Below are 21114 nucleotides of genomic sequence, written 5' to 3'. Positions count from 1 at the left end.
AAGGGTTACTGGCATAACCAGTGGTTTGCAAGGAAATAGCATAAGAAGGGGTAGAACTAGGAGAGGATACCAAAATGTCGGCGAATACACAACTGATAATTATAACTCTGAATGTGAATGGGATGAACTCGTACATAAAAAGGAAGCAAATAGCAGAGTGGATTAGAAACCAAAATCCTACCATATGTTGTCTACAAGAAACACATATGAGGTGAGTGGACATACACAGGTTTAAGGTAAAGGGCTTGAACAAAATTCTTTGGGCCTCAAATGAGAAAAAGAAGGCAGGAGTGGCAATTATGATTTCTGACAAAGCCAAAGTAAAAATAGATATGATTAAAAAAGACAGGGAACGTCATTACATCCTGATTAAAGGCAGTATAGTCAATGAGGAAATAACATTGCTCAATATGTATGCACCAAATGGCATAGCACTCAGATTCATAAAGGAGAAACTGGCAGATCTCAAGAAGGAAATAGATAGTAAAACCATACTAGTGGGAGATCTAAATATCCCTCTTTCAGATGTAGATAAATCAAACCAAAAAATAAATAAGAAAGAGGTAAGAGAGATGAGTGAAGTCCTAGAAAAATTAGATTTAATAGATATGTGGAGAAAAATAAATAGGAACAATAAGGAATACACCTTCTTTTCAGTTGCACATGGTGCATTCACAAAGATTGACCATGTAATAAGGCATAGAAACATTGCAAACAAATGCAAAACAGCAGAAATAATAAATGTAACCTTCTCAGATCATAATGCAATAAAAATAATGATTAGTAAGGGTACCTGGACAGGCAAATCAAAAACTAATTGGAAATTAAATAATATGATTCTCCAAAACCAGCTAGTCAAAGAAGAAATCATAGAAACAATCAACAATTTCATTGAAGAGAATGACAATGATGAGACATCCTACCAAACTCTGTGGGATGCAGCCAAGGCAGTACTCAGGGGGAAATTTATATCCTTGAGTGCATATATTAACAAATTAGGGAGGGCAGAGATTAATGAATTGGGCATGCAACTTAAAAAATTAGAAAGCAAGTAAATTAAAAATCCCCAGATGAAAACTAAATTAGAAATACTAAAAATCAAGGGAGAAATTAATAAAATCAAAAGTAAAGAAATATTGAATTAAGAAATAAGACTATAAGCTGGTATTTTGAAAAAACAGATAAAATAGACAAAGTACTGGTCAATCTAATAAAAAAAGGAAAGAAGAAAACCAAATTGACAGTATCAAAGATGAAAAGGGAGACCTCACCTCTAATGAAGGGGAAATTAAGGCAATCATTAAAAACTATTTTGCCCAATCATATGGCAATAAATATAGCAACCTCTGAGATATGGATGAATATTTACAAAACTACAAATTGCCTAGATTAACAGCAGAAGAAATAGAATACCTAAATAATCCCATATCAGAAAAAGAAATTGAACAAGCCATTAAAGAATTCCCTAAGAAAAAATCACCAGGGCCTGATGGATTCACAAGTGAATTCTATCAGACATTCAAAGAGAAACTAATCCCAATACTATACAAATTATTTGATATAATAAGCAAAGAAGGAGTCCTAACAAATTCCTTTTACGACACAAATATGGTACTGATTTCAAAGCTAGGTAGATCAAAAACAGAGAAAGAAAACTACAGACCAATATCCCTAATGAACATAGATGCAAAAATTTTAAATAGAATATTAGCAAAGAGACTCCAACAAGTGATCAAGAGGATCATCCACCATGATCAGGTGGGATTTATACCAGGAATGCAAGGATGGTTCAACATTAGGAAAACCATCCACATAATTGACCATATCAACAATTTAACAAACAAGAATAACATGATTATCTCAATAGATGCTGAAAAAGTCTTTGACAAAATACAGCACCCATTCCTATTGAAAACCCTGGAAAGTATAGGAATAGAAGGACCTTTCCTAAAAATAATAAACAGTATATACCTAAAACCATCAACAAGTATCATATGCAATGGGGATAAATTAGAAGCCTTCCCAATAAGAACAGGAGTGAAACAAGGATGCCCATTATCTCCTCTATTATTTAACATTGTACTAGAAACATTAGCAGTAGCAATTAGAGAAGAAAAAGAAATTGAAGGTATCAAAATAGGCAATGAGGAGACTAAGCTATCACTCTTTGCAGATGATATGATGGTCTACTTAAAAAATCCTAGAGAATCAACTAAGAAGCTTGTAGAAATAATCAACAACTTTAGCAAAGTTGCAGGATACAAAATAAATGCATATAATTCACCAGTACTTCTATATATTTCCAACACATCACAGCAGCAAGAGGTAGAAAGAGAAACACCATTTAAAACCACCCTAGACAATATAAAATACTTAGGAATCTATCTACCAAAACAAACACAGGAATTATACAAAAACAACTACAAAACACTTTCCAAACAATTAAAACTAGATCTAAATAATTGGAAAAATATTGATTGCTCATGGGTAGGACGAGCTAACATAATAAAAATGACCCAAATTAATTTACCTATTTAGCACCATACCTATCAAAGTACCAAAAAACTTTTTTACTGAATTAGGAAAAACTATAACAAAGTTCATCTGGAATAACAAAAGATCAAGAATATCAAGGGAAATAATGAAAAAAAATGTGAAGTACCAGATATTAAACTGTACTATAAAGCAGGAGTCCTCAAAATGATATGGTACTGGCTAAGAGACAGAGAGGAGGATCAGTGGAATAGACTTGGGGTAAGTGACATCAGCAATACAGTGTATGATAAATCCAAAGAGCCCAACTTTTGGGACAAAAATCCACTATATGATAAAAACTGCTGGGAAATTTGGAAAACAATATGGGAGAGAATAGGTTTAGATCAACATCTTACACCCTACACCAAGATCAATTCAGAATGGGTGAATGACTTGAATATAAAGAGGGAAACTATAAATAATTTAAGTGAACATAGAGTAGTTTACTTGTCAGATCTCTGGGAAAGGAAAGATTTTAAAACCAAGCAAGAGTTAGAGAAAATTACAAAATGTAAAATAAATGATTTTGATTATATCAAACTAAAAAGCTTTTGTACAAACAAAAATAATGTAGCCAAAATCAGAAGGGAAACAACAAATTGGGAAAAAATCTTTATAACAAAAAACTCTGACAGGGGTCTAATTAATTACTGAAATATACAAGGAGTTAAGCCAGTTGTATAAAAAATCAAGCCATTTCCCAACTGATAAATGGGCAAGAGACATGAATAGGCAATTTTCAGATAAAGAAATCAAAAGTATCAATAAGCACATGATAAAGTGTTCTAAATCTCTATTAGAGAAATGCAAATCAAAACAACTCTGAGGTATCACCTCACACCTAGCAGATTGGCTAAAATGAAAGAAGGGGAGAGTAATGAATGCTGGAGGGGATGTGGCAAAACTGGGACATTAATGCATTGTTGGTGGAGTTGTGAACTGATGCAACCATTCTGGCTGGCAATTTGGAACTATCCCTAAAGATAGATAAAAGACTACTTGCCCTTTGATCCAGCCATACCATTGTTGGGTTTGTACCCCAAAGAGATCATAGATAAACAGACTTGTACGAAAATATTTATAGCTGCGCTTTTTGTGGTGGCAAAAAACTGGAAAATGAGGGTATGCCCTTCAATTGGGGAATGGCTGAACAAATTGTGGTATATGCTGGTGATGGAATACTATTGTGCTCAAAGGAATAATAAACTGGAGGAATTCCATGTGAACTGGAAAGACCTCCTGATATTGATGCAGAGTGAAAGGAGCAGAGCCAGAAGAAACATTGTACACAGAGACTGATACACTGTGGTAAAATGGAATGTAGTGAAATTCTGTACTAGCAACAATGCAGTGACCTAGGACAGTTCTGAGGAATTTATGGAAGGGAACGCTACCCACATTCAGAGGAAAAACTACAGGAGTGGAAACAGAAGAAGGACAACTGCTTGAACACATGAGTTGAGGTGGACATGATTGGTGATATAGACAGGAAACTACCACACCAATGCAGGTATCAACAATTTGGAAATAGGTCTTGATCAATGACACATGTCAAAACCAGTGGAAACACACATCAGCCATGGGGGAAGGGAGAAATCGGGGGGGGGGGGTGAACGGGAAAGTAAGAGCATGAATTATGTAACCATGTTAACTTTTCAAAAAAATAAATATTAATAAATGTTTCAAAAAAGTACAATTTAATTTTATTTACTTTTAAGGCTAACATTAGGGTGAGGTTAAAGTAGGGAAAAAATCATTGCTTAGGAAAACATGTTTATGTGATAACATTTTTCTTTAAATGAAGAGACAAGCAGAACAATTTGCGTGTGTGTGTGTGTGTGTGTGTGTGTGTGTGTGTGTGTGTGTGAATTTAAAAGTTACAACATTTTATGATCAATGTCACAATAAAAGAAATTCCAAAAAGTTTGTTTCTAGGACATTTATCAAATGAAGTAAAAGAAATAACACTCAGTGGAATGAGAATGTGAGAGATTATGTGTGTATGTAAGAGGAAGAGTCGCATTTACTTTAATGAGGTGATATAAAACCCTTACCACTCCTGGGCCAAGGATAGCCAGGATGAAAAAAGAGGAGGGTTGGGTGTGGGGCTAGCAACCCCACCCTGTAAAAACTACATCTGCTAAAGAAACTGCAACCTAAAGTAGGGGCAGCTGGGCTAGCTCAGTGGATTGAGAGCCAGGCCCAGAGAGGAAAGATCCTAGGTTCAAATCCAGGCTCAGACACTTCCCAGCTGGGTGACCCTGAGCAACTGTGTGACCCGTTGCCTACTGGTTGTGGCCCTATGCTCCTAGAATGGAGTCCCAGGATAAAAAACAAAAAACAACAAAAAAAACCTATTTACATGCATTATTTCTTTTACTCACAACTTCTGCCACAGATTCTTAAGGAAAAAAGTGAACATTTTATTAGTTGGATAAAATGGTAGTGAAACATTAAATTCTGAAACTCTGGAACAATGCAACAAAAATTAACTTTTACATAGAGATCTTCTTTACCAGCATAAATTAGAGCTTAACATTAACACAATGAGGGATCTGGAAGGAGAGGGTGGGAGGAAAAGTAATACAGAGGTGAAAACAACCTCACACAGATAGTTTTCAGACAAGTAGATTTGAAGGTGAAAGTACTTTAAAATAGGATGTTTTTGGTATCTGAACATTAAAAATGAAACTCCCTCTGATTGTGGGCATTGCTAATTGGGTCTTGTTCAAAGAATTGGCAGCTCAGCCTGAGTCCATTGTGAGGAAACAAGCTTTATTATAAGAAAATATAGTAATAGTAAAGCTATAGACAGCTAGCTAGTTTAGTAATTGAGGCAGCAACAGTAGTCAAATGGTATAGGTCACTTTTTACAAGTTAAACAATGAAAGTGAGAAGATTTTGGGCTAAGTCTTTAAGTGGTAACTTCAAGTAAGTTCAATAGGGAGAGAGACAAAGAATCAAATAACGAAGGATAGACTGGTGGTAGAGCTTAGTCTTTACAAAGATAGAACCAACTCCCTCTCCAAAAAAGAAGCAAAGGAGCTCTTTTCTGTGCAGACCCGGCAGTGATTATGAAACTGAGTAATGTCTGAACCTAGTCCTGTGTGACTGGGAAACTGAACTTGCTGTACTTGCTGTTCAGAGATCCTCAGCCAAGGACTTAGGTTATATGGAAAGACTGATGTAAGGAGTTTTTCATAATTGTAAATTTAAGCTACTCATATGTCTTATCTGACAGGCAATTCCATACTAATTAACTAGTTATTGTTTCTATATTCTTTTGATTGTTTATAGCTACTTGGCAAGGTTTGTGGGACATTTTAGCTCAAATCATTTTGATAAAAGCTCAAGGTAAACAAATTATGTTCTATAGCTAATAAATAGGTTTCAGTTATTTTTCTCCTTTATCATTTCTATAAACCCAGTGAAATCTGTTTTATTAGCAATTAAGTTTTAGATAAGAAACCTAGAACACAAACTTCTTAACTTTTTCTTGTACATGGAACAAATTTTATCTCAAAGCACTTTTCACATGAACATGTGATCCAAAAAATGTTAAAATCAAATTCAGCAAAACATTCCCTTTTTGGGAATATTTTCTCTAAGATTGTGAAATACACTTAGAAAGACAGGAGGAAATTCAGGAAATTAAACAGACAAGCAGTGCAGTTCCATTGCTACTGTATTGAGTTTAAAATACATGAAAAAAACCACTAAGTAATAAAAGGACAAAGTTTCACATACAACCCTTTTTGTTCCTTGCATATTGAAATGTTCATGGTATTGATGTCAAATTGATAAAAAAAAATACATTTGGAACCATGCATTTTTTCCAGTATGAATTAGTTGAGACCTGATATTAACACTTATTATTTCACTTCTTAGAAGTCAATCTAGCATCAAGAATTGTTAGAAAGGAGACCTTTAAAGAGGTTCTCTGCTGTTTTTTTCCTTAAGAATCTTGTAATATATCAAGAATGTATATCAGAAAGACTAGTGTTCTAATGTTAATCTTTCTACTGCCCCCAGTAGCTGTAAATTTATCATGACCATGTAGAATACATTTTGCCATCATTCATGAAACTGTGGCATTATAAATGTTTTAATGAAGCAAAATCCTTTGAAACAGAAATTTTCATGTCTTCTGGGATGGAGAGATTGAGAGGGATGTATAATATCTGAAGAGAGGCTGTCATATTAAATTTTACATTCTGAAACAGGTTGTACACATGTATAGAAAACTGAAATCTTTACTTAACCTCTTTTGGCTGCTAATAGCACTGTTAATAGCATTTTAAACTTTTTTCTTTTTTTTTTTTTTTTTAAGCAGAGGGCAAAGATTATAGAAACCTACTAAGTGCCAAGTGTTTACTCCTTTTAATCATAAAGCCCTTCCATAAGGACCCTGGGGTATGTGAAGTATCCAGGATCTAGCTGGAACTTCCCTCCTCCCAGTTAATTACAAAGTGGTGACAGAAATTCATCAGCTATAAAATGGAGAAATATGTGATGTTGCTCCTTGCATCTCTGGATTCATGTCATTCTAGCCTTTGTAAATGCCAGAGATAACTATGATATAAAAAAAATCCTGGGTAAATTTTGACACTTCCTTTCACTTCCTCTTAAAACCTGGGAGAAATCTAACTAGATAGCCCAGTGTCAAGTCCAACCTCCCATTTGTAAGCACAATAACCATAATGAGTTTAATTCACACTTATTAAGTGCTCACTATAAGCAAAGCATTATGGAGAGGATCTAGGTGCTAGATGCTGAAGTTACAAAAGGGGGTGGGAGAAGAGATAGTCTCTGCTTTCAAGGACTTTACAATGAAGGGGGATAAGTTAAGAGGGGGAAAAAATAGGATAAAAAAGTAGTTCCTGGTGAAGATAATAAGTTAGTCTAGACCAGTGATGGCAAACCTTTTAGATACGGTGTGCCATGTCCCACCCTACCCCTACCCCATACAAAAGAGGGAGAAAGTACTTCCATTGGCCTGCTGGGTGGAGGGCTGGGTGAAGTGAGGAATGTCCTCAGCAAGTATAAGGAAGGGGAGAGGAGTGGCTCAAACACTCTCCTCCAGCTCTGCCTCCTATGACCTAACCACCTTACCCTAGTCAGGGGAGGGAGAAAGAGCTCCCATTGGGCTACTGGGTAGGTAAAGTGAGGAATGTCCTCAGCTAGTAGAGAGGGGAAAGGGAATAACCTGAGAGCTCCACTCCCCTCCAGCTCTAGTCTGTGAGCTGCCCACCTTACCTGCTGTGCATTCCCATTGGGCTGCTTGGCATTAGAGTGGGGTGTGTGAAAAAATGTCATCAAACACAGTGGAGAGTGGGAAGGGAGCTGCTCTGCCAGAGTCCCTCTTCCTTTCTAGTTAGGAACTCTGGAGGGGGAGTGGTAGCATGTGTGCCCACAAAGAGCTTGCCATAGGTTCACACTCACTGGTCTAAACAAAGTGCTACAAGAAAAAGGATTAGTTGATGGTATCAGAGAACTCTTCATGGAAAAGGCAACACCAGAACTGGGCCTAGAAAAACTTCAAATAGCAGAGAAGGGTGGCATAGAAGAGCCTTCATTAAAGCCCATGTAGGGCAGTCTTCAGCAGTATCCTCAACTCTACCCTCCTCCATTTGCTTAGAAAAGAAGAGGGGTAGGGACAGGACAAGATTGATAGCTGTCTTCAAGTATGTAAAGGGCTGTTATGTGGAAAAGGAATTTGATTTGTTTTGCTTGGCCCTAAGTATTAGACTCAAAATTGTTAAACTTGTTAAGACAATTAGGCTAGACTTAAGGAAGAACAAAGAGAAATGTGTAATGGGCTGCTCTTGTGCACATCAGATTTCTACCACTCCATCAATTGGGTAAGTAGGTAGGTCTTCAATGTAATGATATTAAGTCACCTACCCTAAGTTAGCAGGGATAATAAATGTATAGCCACAGGTCAGATATATTGCCTCTGCCCCCACCCCCACCTTCTGACATTTTGATTACAAAATTATCAAGTAGGTTGGTATACTGTCAAACATTGCAGACAAATGAGAAAAGGATGAGGTCTGAGAAAAGAGCATTAGATTTGGCATTTAAGAATTCACAGGAGACCTTGGAAAGAGCAAATTCAGTAGTTAAGAAAACCAGATTGTAGGAGACCTGAGGCAGCAACAGTAGTCAAACGGCATAGGTCACTTTTTACAAGTTAAACAATGAAAGTGAGAAGATTTTGGGCTAAGTCTTTAAGTGGTAACTTCAAGTAAGTTCAATAGGGAGAGAGACAAAGAATCAAATAACGAAGGATAGACTGGTGGTAGAGCTTAGTCTTTACAGAGATAGAACCAACTCCCTCTCCAAAAAAGAAGCAAAGGAGAAATTTTGGAGAGCTGCTGAGAAAGTTCAAGCTGTAGAAGTGCATAGGTGAAGGGGATTTTGACTGTTGTGCTTTTTGATAAAGTAGGGTTGGAGGAACAGGAGAGTTGCTAGGAGTTGGACTTCCAAGGCAAAGGTTTGAACAGGTGCTAGAAATACTGAGAACATTTTTTTCAAGGCCTTTCCTAATTTTATCTGATTTTATTTATGAACCAAATGCTGGTCTATCTCCCATGCATCCCCCACCCCTAAGTGCCCCATAAATGCTTTTGATGCCAAAGATTTCAGCCATCTGCTTTCCACTCATGCCACCTGGTGGCAATTAAATGTGTTTGTTATTTTCCGTGGGTAATGAAGATTTAGTTTGAGAGCTCAGGGCCCACTGAAGTTAAGACTGGGGGAAAAAAAGAAAATTTTGCTTCCTAGTTCCAGATTAATAGGCAGCCATGATTTCTATGTTGTTTTCTTCCAGATCCTAATGACTCTCTGTCCTCAGTCCATGGTCAGGAATATAATAGGCAGGTTCATGATGCTGAGTAAAGATCAAGGTTTGAGTAAGGGAAGGGGCTCAGCCAGGAAATCCTTGTTCATGAAGAGTCCAGAATTATAATGGAAAAAGCTAAGATCAGCATCTGAGATACAGATTGGAAAGCTGAAAGGACAAAGGCAATGAATGGGAATAAGGCTAAAAATCAGGATCAGCAAAATCTAAGATCATAGACTAAAAATGTTTAATATGGAAGTCACCTGGAAAAAGTGTTCTTTCATTTAACTGCACTACATCTTCTGCAGGTGCACTGGGAAATATGAATAGGTCACATTATGAACAACCTTCAGGAATGTGAATGGCTAGTTTTCATCCCCCTCAATTACCCACACTGTACTTCATGCCAATGGCCAATTACTTGGTAACTACCCAAGCTGCAAAAATGCCACTTTCCCTTAAAAGACATTTTCAATCATCCTAGCATTTGTTAGATCTCACAAGCTTGCTTGATGTGGAAATAATCATTAGCCTGTAGCTATAAGGACCCCATACATATCAATTTGCAAATTATCTGGCACAAAGCATTCTTGCAAGGACAGTTTATGTGTTTAATTAAGTCCCAATTTTATCCATCACTTTCTTCAAAATTCTTATCTGTGATCTAGTTCTGATGACCTGACACCATATATTTGTACTATGGATTTGTCCTGACACTGAAACTCATAAGACAGGGTCCAAGTATACACAGTTAAAAGTGGATTGGGTTGGTAATCTTCAAGTAACTTCAGGAGCAGTTTGAATGTAAACTTTATTTAATCCCACCTTTAGTTTACCGTTCTTAGACCAGTCAGGGAATTGTTTTTGTTTCCTTCTCCTATTAGGAGACATCCACTGATTTCCATAGTAAATTCTTCGATCTTCCCACAGAATGAATAGCCTTTACTTTTGACTCCTTATTATCTTCTTCCTGCTTGCAATAATGATTGGGACCCCTTTTGGAATTTTATTCATGCCAGAACTGGCTGGACCAAACCTACCTGATTATTTTACCTTGATATGTTAGGTCCTATAGCTATCTTTGTGAAAAAAAGATTATAACTCCTGAGTGTATAGTAGTAGTTTATATAATATGTAACATTTTAGAAACATTTTCTAAATATATCACTACTTTCCAGTTATCTCAAAGTAATTTCTTGCCATTATTATAACTTGGTACTAGGGTCAAATCTTTAACTGGTAAAAAAGGATTCAGTTTTAACACATTTCATATATAAATTTATTAAGTGCCTATGATATGCACAATACTCTGCTAGGCACTACTGACTATACAAAAAAATTGCACTACCTGGCCTTCATCCTCGAGAGACTATAAGATTTAAAGACAAAACTAGAAAACATAGAACAAGTAAATGCTAAATTGTGCGGTAAAGACAAACATAGTAGATCAGAAAGAGACAAATCAAGGATCAGAAGTATTTGGAAGATTGAGAGTAAAGGGATTAAGCTTTCAGGATAGATAAGATATGAATAGGTCAGAGACAGCAATAGAACATTCAAGCATAATTAAAGGCACAGAGGCAGAATTAAGAGTGGCATAGGTGAGGGGCAGTTCACAGACAGGCATGTCTAGAATTGGGCAAAATTACAGAAGGCATTGGAAATCAGGTTGAGGCATTTGCACTTTATTCTGTAGGCAGAGAAGTCACTATAGCTTTTGGGGCAGGGAAAAGTAACACAATACAAGCAGTGTTTTGGAAAATTAATAGGTAACAGTATATAAAATGGATTGGAATGGAAAGAGAATGAGGTTAAGAAACCCAGGTAGGCTACTGCAGGTAAGAGCTAGTGAGGGTCTTGATTCAACTTGTATAAGTATGAGAACAGAAAGTAAGTGGTGAAACCTAGACATTTCAGAGGAAGAAATGACAAGACTTGGTGATATCTTGGCTTGAAGAATGAAGAAGCAAATCACTTTGTTTTCTTGGCCTAAACTAGTTGAAAATTCAAAAATATGCATTCATTTTATTAATATAGTTATATTTTGTTGAATAAAAATATCCAGGATACATAAATTTTGTATTTCTTAATTAAAACAATTTAAATATATGTTGTTTTTTGAGATGGAGATTCTTCTAATACATACATCGTGGCAAAAATATTCTCTGATATCTATGGCTAACCTGATCAACGGGAGACAGTTCCCCCTTCAATGACTTCACAAGTTTCAGCTTTAGAAAATAACCAAACCAACATTCAGTGTTCCTGAAGTATCCAAAAATTTCATCTGAAAAAATATAAAAATTCACCATCACCTAAAATGTTAAGTATTTCTTGACTGACTTGCACCTTCTAAAAATAACACCTACATTATTCTGAGTTGTGACTATTAGGTTAGAACTATAAAAAGATTAGGGTTTTTTATAGGAAAAAAACAACATCTTATTTAGTTGAATTTTTCTAGTAACTTTTTAAAACCTTGAATTAAATCAAACCTACCTAATAGATGTCCGTGAAGACCAATTCATTATTTTAGTTTTCCCCTGGTAAGTGGGCAATGCAATGGGTTAATATTACATGGAATTGATTCTTAATTATCTACAGGTATGAAGTGGGATCCTAAATGTGGGTAGATCCGAATAATATTCATTCCATTCACATGCACACTCTCATATCTGAATCTTTTTTTTTTTTTTTACTTCCAGTCCTGATCAGGAGTATAGTAGCTGAATATCAGAAAACTTCACTCTCATATTTCCATGGGTCTGCTCCTCTATTCTCTCTGGGCTCTCAGGTCCCTTACTGTGGAATTGCTCCATAAATTTCAACAACCTCCTATGCCTACTCTTGTAAAAATATATTCGAAATTCCTTCTATCCCATCTCCTTATTAGTGATAAAACTAAGATGCTCATCTCTAAAAGACTAGAAAATATGCTATCTGCTCAAGCAATCCCACAGGAAGTACTTCCACCAAGTAATTCTCTTCTGGGTACAGGATGGGAAGGGATTGATTACAGAGGATAAGAGAAGTAGGAAGTAAATGAGAGCTTTGTTAACTGATAGTTCAACAGAATGTAGGAAGAACTGCAATTCTGTATAAAAATAATTGGTCCTAACTATAGTAAACTATGAGGGGGAATGCAACAAAGCTGGGCAATACTAGATACTGTCCTTAGCGCAAAATGAATTGTAAACCAGGGAAGAAATTCTGGGATCCAGCAAGACATCAGGAAGAAGTTAGCTGCAGGTCTCATGAATAAACCTATAATGTGGATAAATCTTTCTACTCTGAATTAAGAGATAATACAGTTATCAATCAAATACACATGGACCAAATCCCATTAAGGTAAACTTCAAGAAGTGTCCAAATCATTTCACAGTATTAGAACATTGATGCAATAATATTGCTTGAAATAAGTTTAAAATCTGAAAGGAACATTCTTTAGTCATGTTAACTGTACCCTCCAACATAAAAATAAAGTAATTTTCCCATTTTATTTTGTTTGGAGAAAATCTGTAATTTTTGACTCCACAGAAGTATGTGTTACACTTGTCATTAAATATTCATCTATACCATTTAACTGTCCAAAGACTGCATCAGGAACATCTGTACATGTAGAAAGGAATTGTCTGAGTTTTTCTACGCTTGAGATGGCTTCTGTAATGGTTAGTTTTGGCTGCTCCAAGAAAGAGACACCTTCATCATCCTCACTTTCACTTTCACCTTCTTCAGGCCTAGTACCAGTCATCATGCTTTCAACAATCTCTACATCTGTTAACTCACGAGATATAAGTAAATCATTGTCAGCAGTTACAAAGTCCTGAAAAGTAACCTCATTTGGAACACATGTAGCAATAGCAACTGAATTCCATAATTTTTCAATTGCTATATCTGTTTCACCATCATCTTCTGGCTCAGTATCAGTAAATTCCATTGGAATTATACCTGCTTTTTGCCAGCACTTCACTACTGTGGATTGTTTAACAGACCACCATGCACCAGCTATCATGTCAATAGCTTGTTTAATGTTGATTTTTTCTTTCCCTTCATTATTATTGAGGTTGAGGACAATCTGCTTCAAGAGGCGACTCCTATATAAAACTTTCATGGTCTGAATTACACCAAGATTCAGTGGCTGTAAAACAGCTGTACAGTTTGATGGAAGATAGCCAACTTGAATTCTTTCTAGACGTGGAAGCATGTTATGTGCAGAACAGTTGTCGATCAACATGAGAATTCTGCGTTCTGCTTGCTTCATCTTTGCATCAACTTTCATTAGCCATTCATTGAATAAATCTCGAGTCATCCATGCCCACTGGTTGGCACGGTAATCACAGGGAAGTGAATGCACATTCCTGAAGCATCGTGGGGTAGCTGATTTGCCAACAATCAGTGGTTTCATTTTTTCAGTTCCTGATGCATTACAGCAAAAAAGTGCAGTCAATCGTTGTCTGGCTTTCTTACCACCTCTACAACAATCACCTTTAGCAGTAAGTGTATGTTGTGGCAACAACTGGAAAAACATGCCAGTTTCATCAGCATTAAAAATATCATCTGGGCTATAGTCAGCAATTAGTTTTATAATTTCACCAGCATGCCACTCATTAACCTTATCTATTTCTATACCATTCATTAATTTATCATTATCCTCTCTGCAGATTGCTTTTAAAGCAATCCCATGACGATCCCGAAATCTATTTAGCCAGCCAACGCTTGCTTGAAAATTGTCATAGCCTAGCATGTTTGCCAAATTTAATGCTTTTTTTCGAATCACCGATCCACTTACAAGAATGTTTTTTGCATGAACTTCTTGAAACCAAGCAAACACAGCTTTGTCGATGTCATCGTAGAGTGCATTCCTCATTCTTTTTCGTTGTGGTCCCACAGATGCTTCTCTCACCTTTTCTTCAAATTTAGCACGATCCTTTAAGAATGTGGACAATGTAGAGGGAGTGATGCCAAATTCCTTTGCCACATCTCCTTTTCGCTTGCCAGAGTCCACTGCTTCTACTACTTTCATTTTTTCCTCCAAAGAAAACTGCCGGCGTTTTTTGTTTCCCTTGTTAGCCATGTCCGCGGGATGAGGTTTGGGCCACAACTAACCAATGCTGTGTCCGTTCCTCCTCGCGTTTGCACTATGCCACAAGTATAGGAAACTGAGAAGAAAAAAGGAGGGGGCTGTCATGAACCAAAAAAAAAAAAAAAAAAAAAAAAAAAAAAAAAAAAAAAAAAAGGTTTCCATCTAAATAACTCAGAGTCAGATATTTATTTTTTAGGATGGTAATGGCAAAGATGGTAGGGTGTATGTGTGTGCATGAGTGTACTGAGTGCAGGGAATAAGAACTCAGAGTGAAATTAATTTCTAAAAGTATAGTGATGAGATAGTCAATATCTAGGCTTTGAATATTTTCATTTCCATCTTTACAACAAAGATGTTGGCCTACATAATTATCTATGAGAAACAAAGAGTGGTATAAATATTAAAAAGCACTGGCCTGGGAATCAAGAGACCAGGATCCCTGACTTGGCTCTCCTATTCACCAGGGCTGTGATTTTGAGCAATGAGCAAGCCATCTGTGAGCCTCAGTTTCCTCTTCTATAAATGGATCTAAACCTTCTTAAGTCGTCTGATGCCTTTTGGTAGTGTGATGGGGAAATGCCCATTTCCTCAAAAATTTTGCCAAGCAGAATATAAGACAAAGTTGTTATTACTAAGTTGGATAAGCTTTTGAGTATGGATTTGAAGACTGGCAATCCAGATTATATTCTATTGTTGAAGAATCATTCTCTAGTCAATTTATGTGTGTGTGAGAGAGCGAGCAGGCAATGGGGTACTTTGACTCTAGAAGCCAATGTATTAAAATGTCTATTAAAATGTGAGAGGGACTGCAATTTATGTGGCTGGAAAGTGTATCCACACCAAAGAAAAAATGGATTCTGGTGGTAAAAAATATGAGAAAATCCTTGGACCACTTGCCTCACTGGTATGTTATTAAGCAAAGTGAAAGAATATGAGATTTTAAAAGAATTGGTCTATAAGGCAGTTAGGGCATCAGAAACGTTAGTTCTGAAGTAGACTGTGTTTTATATCCTTTTTTCTACTCTTCTGTGTTTTTAAACTTTAAATAATTTTAATTCTAGGGAAAAAAAGAACATAGGAGCAAGAAGTAGAAAGTACAAGTTATATACCTAGTTATATTGGTCAGGTATACACAGGCAGCCTGATAGAGCAGAAAGAGCAGAAAACTAGGAGCAAGGAGATGTGAGTTCGAGTCCCAGCTCTGCAGCTGGCTTGCTCTGCAAGTTACTCCCAGTCTCTGGTCTTCTGTTTCCAGCTCTGACCTTCTATGATTAAGTTACCTCCTCAAGACCAGGGAGTGGAGGGGGAGGAGGATTCCCCCGAGATGCAGAGGCCTGAGCACCCCTTCTTCCCTAGTTGTTCCTGGCCGAGAGCTTGGTGTCCCCGGTCTCCCCGATCCCCAACCCCGTGCCAGGATAGGGTGCTTCTGGCAAAGAAAGGCGCTAACGGAAGCCGGTCGTGGGCCTCGCCCGATGTTCACCTCCCCAGCTCCGCCCCGGCCCGGTTACCTCAGTGCCGCGGGAGTGCTAGGGAAACCGCCAGGGCCGCTGGGGAGAAGTGGTCCCCCGGCCCAAATGCCCTACCCACCAGAGGTACCCGCTGCTTCCTCTGGCCCGCTTAGCCTGGTGGCCCGGAAGTGGTCCATCTCGTTTAGCGTCCACCCTCCTTTCTGGAGAGCGGATGCTCTTCCAGAGCTGCCTCGGGGAGGCGGGGTATGCTTTCCTTCTGCACCTGCGCTGATCCCAGCCTCCCCACAACCCAGGGAAGTCTCTGTGACTGGCTGAAGAAGGACCTTTCTGCGCCTGCGCCAGTCCTTAGCGTCACGTGCGAAGCGGCCTTCTTAGCGCGCCGGCGGCTGCTTCCGGTGCGGCGCGGAGGCCGCCGGGATCGATTTCCTTGGTGATTTGGGTAGCTGGTGTGTTTGTCCGGGCTCCTGTGGCCGCCCCTTTTCCCAACCCCCTAACCCTCGCCCCCCACTAGGCGGTCCGGTCCAAGTTAGCTGGAGATCTTTCTCCCTTCTCCTGCCTTTTCTCTCCTCCCAGTTGCGACACTCCTTTTGGGAGAGAGAAAAGGGGGTGTAGTGACTCCGGCGGCGGCGCGGGGCCGGGGGAGAAGTCCCGGAGCCCCCGGGATGCGGGGGCGACCCGGCGTCTCCCCCTCCCAGCCGCCGCTGCTTCTGCTTCTGCTGCGACCGGACGCTGTCGCGCGCGCCGCTTGCGGGAAGCGCTTATGCCCTTGTCTGGGCCGCTTGCGGGGGACTCTGCCTGCCCCAGGGCCTGGCGCCTCCGGGGATGTGACCCACGCCTCCCACCTGCCTAGCGCCACCCCCGGGCGCTGCCAAGTAAGTAAACTCCTCGGGTCTGGAATCTGGGCACCTCGTCTAGGATCTCCTCCCCGAGTGACTGACACTCCGGAAGCCAGACCGAGAATGCCAGAACCAGAGTCATGGGAACCCACCCAGTGTTGGGGCTAGTGGTCTTGTTTAGAGGGCCTTGGCTCATATCTCGGCTCTGCCACCCTTGTGACCTTGGGTCACCCATTCGGGGCTTTTTAAAATGGGAGATTGAACCAAATGGCCCCTAAAATTCTACGAGCCAGTGACTTCAGACAATATCTAGCTCAACCCTTAATTAAGCTAATTCCCTCCACGATGTAGTTATGTGATGATCTCTTGTGTGAGGCCTTGGGTTACAATGAAAAGTCAACTTTTTAGAGTTAAGATCTGGGTGGTTTTAACTCCCACATTACTCATGTGACCTTGAGTTGCTAAACTCTCTGGGCCTCATTTCTTTGATTTGTAACATGAGTGTTGGACTAGATGCCCTCAGAGGTCCCAGTCCAGCTCTAGATCTCTGACTCTATGAGAAAGAACAAAATACTTGCTTCACAACATTAGACATGTTGAACTACATGTTATAAGATATCTTAAACTCAGCCTCCTCCTCCCAACTGTCCCCTCTTCCTTCAAACTTTCTTCTTATTGTTGAGGTCACCACCCATCTTCCCAAACATCCAGGCTCATAACTTATGTCTTCCTAGACTCCTCACTGTCCCTGATTGATTCCCTGTCTAAAATGTTGTCAAGGCCTGGCAATTTTGCCTTCCTAAATCTTCTGAGTATGCCCCCTCTCCTCTCACACTGACATTATGGTGCAGACCTTTATCACCTCACCACTGGACTATTACCATCCAGAATTTTTTTTTTAAACCCTTACATCTTAGAATCACTACTGTGTATTGGTTCTAAGGCAGAAGAGTAGTAAGCGCTATGGGAGTTAAATTGACTTGTTTAGGGTCACACAGCTAGGAAGTGTCTGAGGCCAGATTTGAACCTAGGACCTCCCTTTCTAGGCCTGGCTCTCAATCCACCTAGCTGCCCCCCAACCCAGAAATTTTTGTCCATTGCAGTTTATCCTAGCTATCCACTATAAAGTAATATTGCTGTCCACTATAAAGGACTAGTTCATCTTGGCTCTCTACTATAAAGGACGAAAGTGGAGGTCACTTCTTCATCTCATTCCCACTCTCCCCTCCCCCAAATTCAGTAATTTTCTATCACTTTCAACATCAAAAGGAAAGTCTTCTATTTGATATTCAAAACCCTTCATTACTTTCCCCCTTTTCCCTCTTCCCTTCCCCAATGCATTGACTTGACATTGACCTCATTCTGGGAACAAGACATTCCATCTCCCTTTGACAGACATTTTCACTGATATCCTCCATGCATGGAATTCTTTCCCTACTCATCTCTACCTCCTGGCCTCTCTGGCTTCCTTCAAAGTCCAGCTAAAATCCCACCTTCTGTGGAAAAGGTTTTCCCATACCTCTTAATTCCAATGCCTTCTCTTTGTTGGTTACTGTATTTCCATTCTATTTTGTATATACATATACTAGATATATACATTCTTGTGTATACATAGTTGATTGTATGTTGTCTCTCTCTTCAGACTCTTCCACCTTAAGAACAGAGGCTTTGTTTTACCTTTCTTTTACTTTGTATCTCCAGTGCTTAGAATAGTGCCTGGCACATGGTAGATATTTAATAAATGTTTATGCCTGACAGACTAGAATGTTAGAACTCAAGAAATCTTTGAAGTTACTTAGGTCAACACTCTCATTTGAAAGATTTGGAAATTCAGGTCCTGAGAGATAAAGCAGCTCATCCAAAGTAATAGAGTTTGATTCACTTCAATAGACATGAAGTGGTTAGTGGGTACAGTGCCCTGTCCCCTAATCACTGAGGAAACTAAAGACAAAAATGAAACAATCCCTGCCCTCTAGGAGTTTAGGTTCTGGCAAGGATGCAACACATTAACAAATAAGTAAATACAAAGTAGCTTCAAGAGGAAGAAAGTACTGAATAGGTGGAATAGGAAAGGGTTTGAGTAAGAGGAGTCAACTAGTTTGTGTTTTGAAGGAATCTAAGGGTTTTTTGTGAGACAAAGATGAGGAGGGATTGCATTGCAGATCTGGGGACCATTTATGCAAAGATGTGGAGAAGGGAGATAGAAGAGACCAAACTGACTGGAATTTATTAAGGAAAATGGTTTAGTCTGTTTGATTCTTTGTAATGCTATGGACTATAGCCATCCTTCTGGTTTTCTTGGCAAGGATGCTAGAGTGGTTTGCCATTTCCTTCTCCAGTCAATCCAGGGAATCCTTTTGTCAGGCAGTTAAAAGTTGTGACTTGCTCCATATCACTTAACTAGGAAGTGCCGGAGGCTAGATTTGAACTCAGGTTTTTCTGACTCCAGGCCCAGTGCTCTTAACCATTGAGCCACAGAAAAGAGTATAATATGAATGTAAGAAAGGGAAAGTATGTGGAGTCATATTGGGGAGGGTTTTAAGTGCTAAATTGAAGATTTTGCATTTTATCAGATACAGTCGGGATTCACTAAAGTCTTTTTTTTAAACCCTTACCTTAAGGGCTAGACAATTGGGGTGACTTGCCTAGGATCACAGTGGTAGGAAGTGTCTTGAGACCAGATTTGAACCTAGGACTTTCCATCTCTAGGTCTGGCTATCTATTCACCAAGCCACCTAACTGTCCCTACACTGAAGATTTTTGAGTAAAAGAGTGATTGTGAATTTAGCAACTGTGTGGATGCTGGATTGTTTAGAAGAGACTAGACACAGGTGTAACAATTAGGAGGTGAATGTAGTAGTTGAGTAGATGTGAAGAGAGCCTGAACAAGGGTAAAAGCTGTGTGAATGAGTGGAGAGGAGAAACATCTGTGATGTTTAGGGAAAGGGGCAGGGAAATGCAATCAACAAGAGTTGGCAACTGATTTTTGTATATAAAGATTAAGGTAGAAGGAAGAGTCAAGGATGATGCGAGAGTTGTAAAACTGAATGATTACAGGTATGTTAATGCAGCCAACAGAAATAGAGGTACGTATATTGGGAGGTGGGATATATTATATATACATATATATTTTGTAGAGTTCTTATTGTAATGAGTTCCATTTTGGAAATGTTGCATTTGTATTACATACTGTCCAGGATTTAAGGAGGGGTGTTAATATTTTTGGGATTCTGCTGCCTAAAGATGATTGGCCCCATGAGAGCTAATAGAGACAACTAGAAGAATGAATATAGATAATAGCAGAGGGCAAAGGACAATCCATTCTTCTTTTTTTAAACCCATACCTTCCGTCTTGGAATCAGTATCATAGGGGGCAGATGTGTGGCTCAGTGGATTGAGAGCCAGACCTAGAGACGGGAGATCCTAGGTTCAAATCTGGCCTCAGACACTTCCTAGCTGTGTGACCCTGGGTAAGTCACTTAATCCCCATTGCCTCACCCTTACCACTCTTCTGCCTTGGAATACACAGTATTGGCTCCAAGATACAGTATTGGCTCCAAGACAGAAGGTAAGAGTTTTTTAAAAAAATACTATACATTGGTTTCAAGGCAGAAGACTGGTAGAGGCTTGGCAATGGGGGTTAAGTGACTTGTCCAGGGTCCCACAATCTCTGGGCCTAGCTCTCAATTTCCTGAGCCACCTAGCTGCCCCTGACACCCACTCTTTTTGAGGGAATAAACATCCTATATAGAGACTGAGAAACAATGGTTGGACAGGTCTGAGGAAAACCAAGGGAAAAGTAGTATCCTGGAAGCCAAGGGAGAAGAGAATGGTTAGGATGAGGCCAGAAGGTGTTCAGTTTTGTCAAACACTGCTGAAAAAGCAAGAAAAATGGGAACTGAAAAGGGTTTTGGTTTTAAAGTCAGGGAGCCTAGAGTTTGAATTTTGCCTCATTTATTAGCTGTGTAACCCGTGGCAAGTCATAACTCTGTTATTCGGTTTTCTCTTCCATAAAATGAAACAAATTGGGAGGAAGGACTCTAAAGTCTCTTCCATTACTAAGTCTGTAATCCCAATTTAAAACAATTTAGATAATTGATAACCTTGGGGAGAACAAATGAAGTTGAAAGAGGGTAAGAAATCAGATTGCAAACATTTGAGAAATGAGTGGAAAGTGATGAATTGGAGGGAACAAATTGTAAACTAGTGTCACTTGAGCCTAGAATTCCATATCAATTCTCAAATAATTTCTCTCTACTATTCTACACCATATCAACTTTACTCTTAAAGTTTTTCTTGTTTTAAGTCAAATTCTCTCTTTCTGCAATTTCCACCCATTACTTCTAG

At 38.9% G+C, this 21114-nt stretch overlaps 1 protein-coding gene across 1 annotated transcript; it reads right to left on the bottom strand.

The window, feature by feature from the left end:
* Positions 1-12875: 12875 nt before the first annotated feature.
* TIGD6 (tigger transposable element derived 6) lies at positions 12876-14551 on the bottom strand. The gene has a single exon (XM_044661796.1). It carries the CDS (start codon positions 14451-14453, stop codon positions 12876-12878), a length of 1578 nt encoding a protein of 525 aa, XP_044517731.1. The 5' UTR covers positions 14454-14551.
* Between the last annotated feature and the right edge of the window lie 6563 nt (positions 14552-21114).

The sequence above is a fragment of the Gracilinanus agilis genome, chromosome 2 (assembly GCF_016433145.1).
Source record: "Gracilinanus agilis isolate LMUSP501 chromosome 2, AgileGrace, whole genome shotgun sequence".
NCBI lineage: Eukaryota > Metazoa > Chordata > Mammalia > Didelphimorphia > Didelphidae > Gracilinanus > Gracilinanus agilis.
This window is presented reverse-complemented; position numbering and strand designations above follow the sequence as displayed.

Coding starts and splice junctions, on each gene's coding strand:
- TIGD6 (XM_044661796.1), bottom strand. CDS start 14,453: ATGGCTAACAAGGGAAACAAAAAACGCCGGCAGTTTTCTTTGGAGGAA.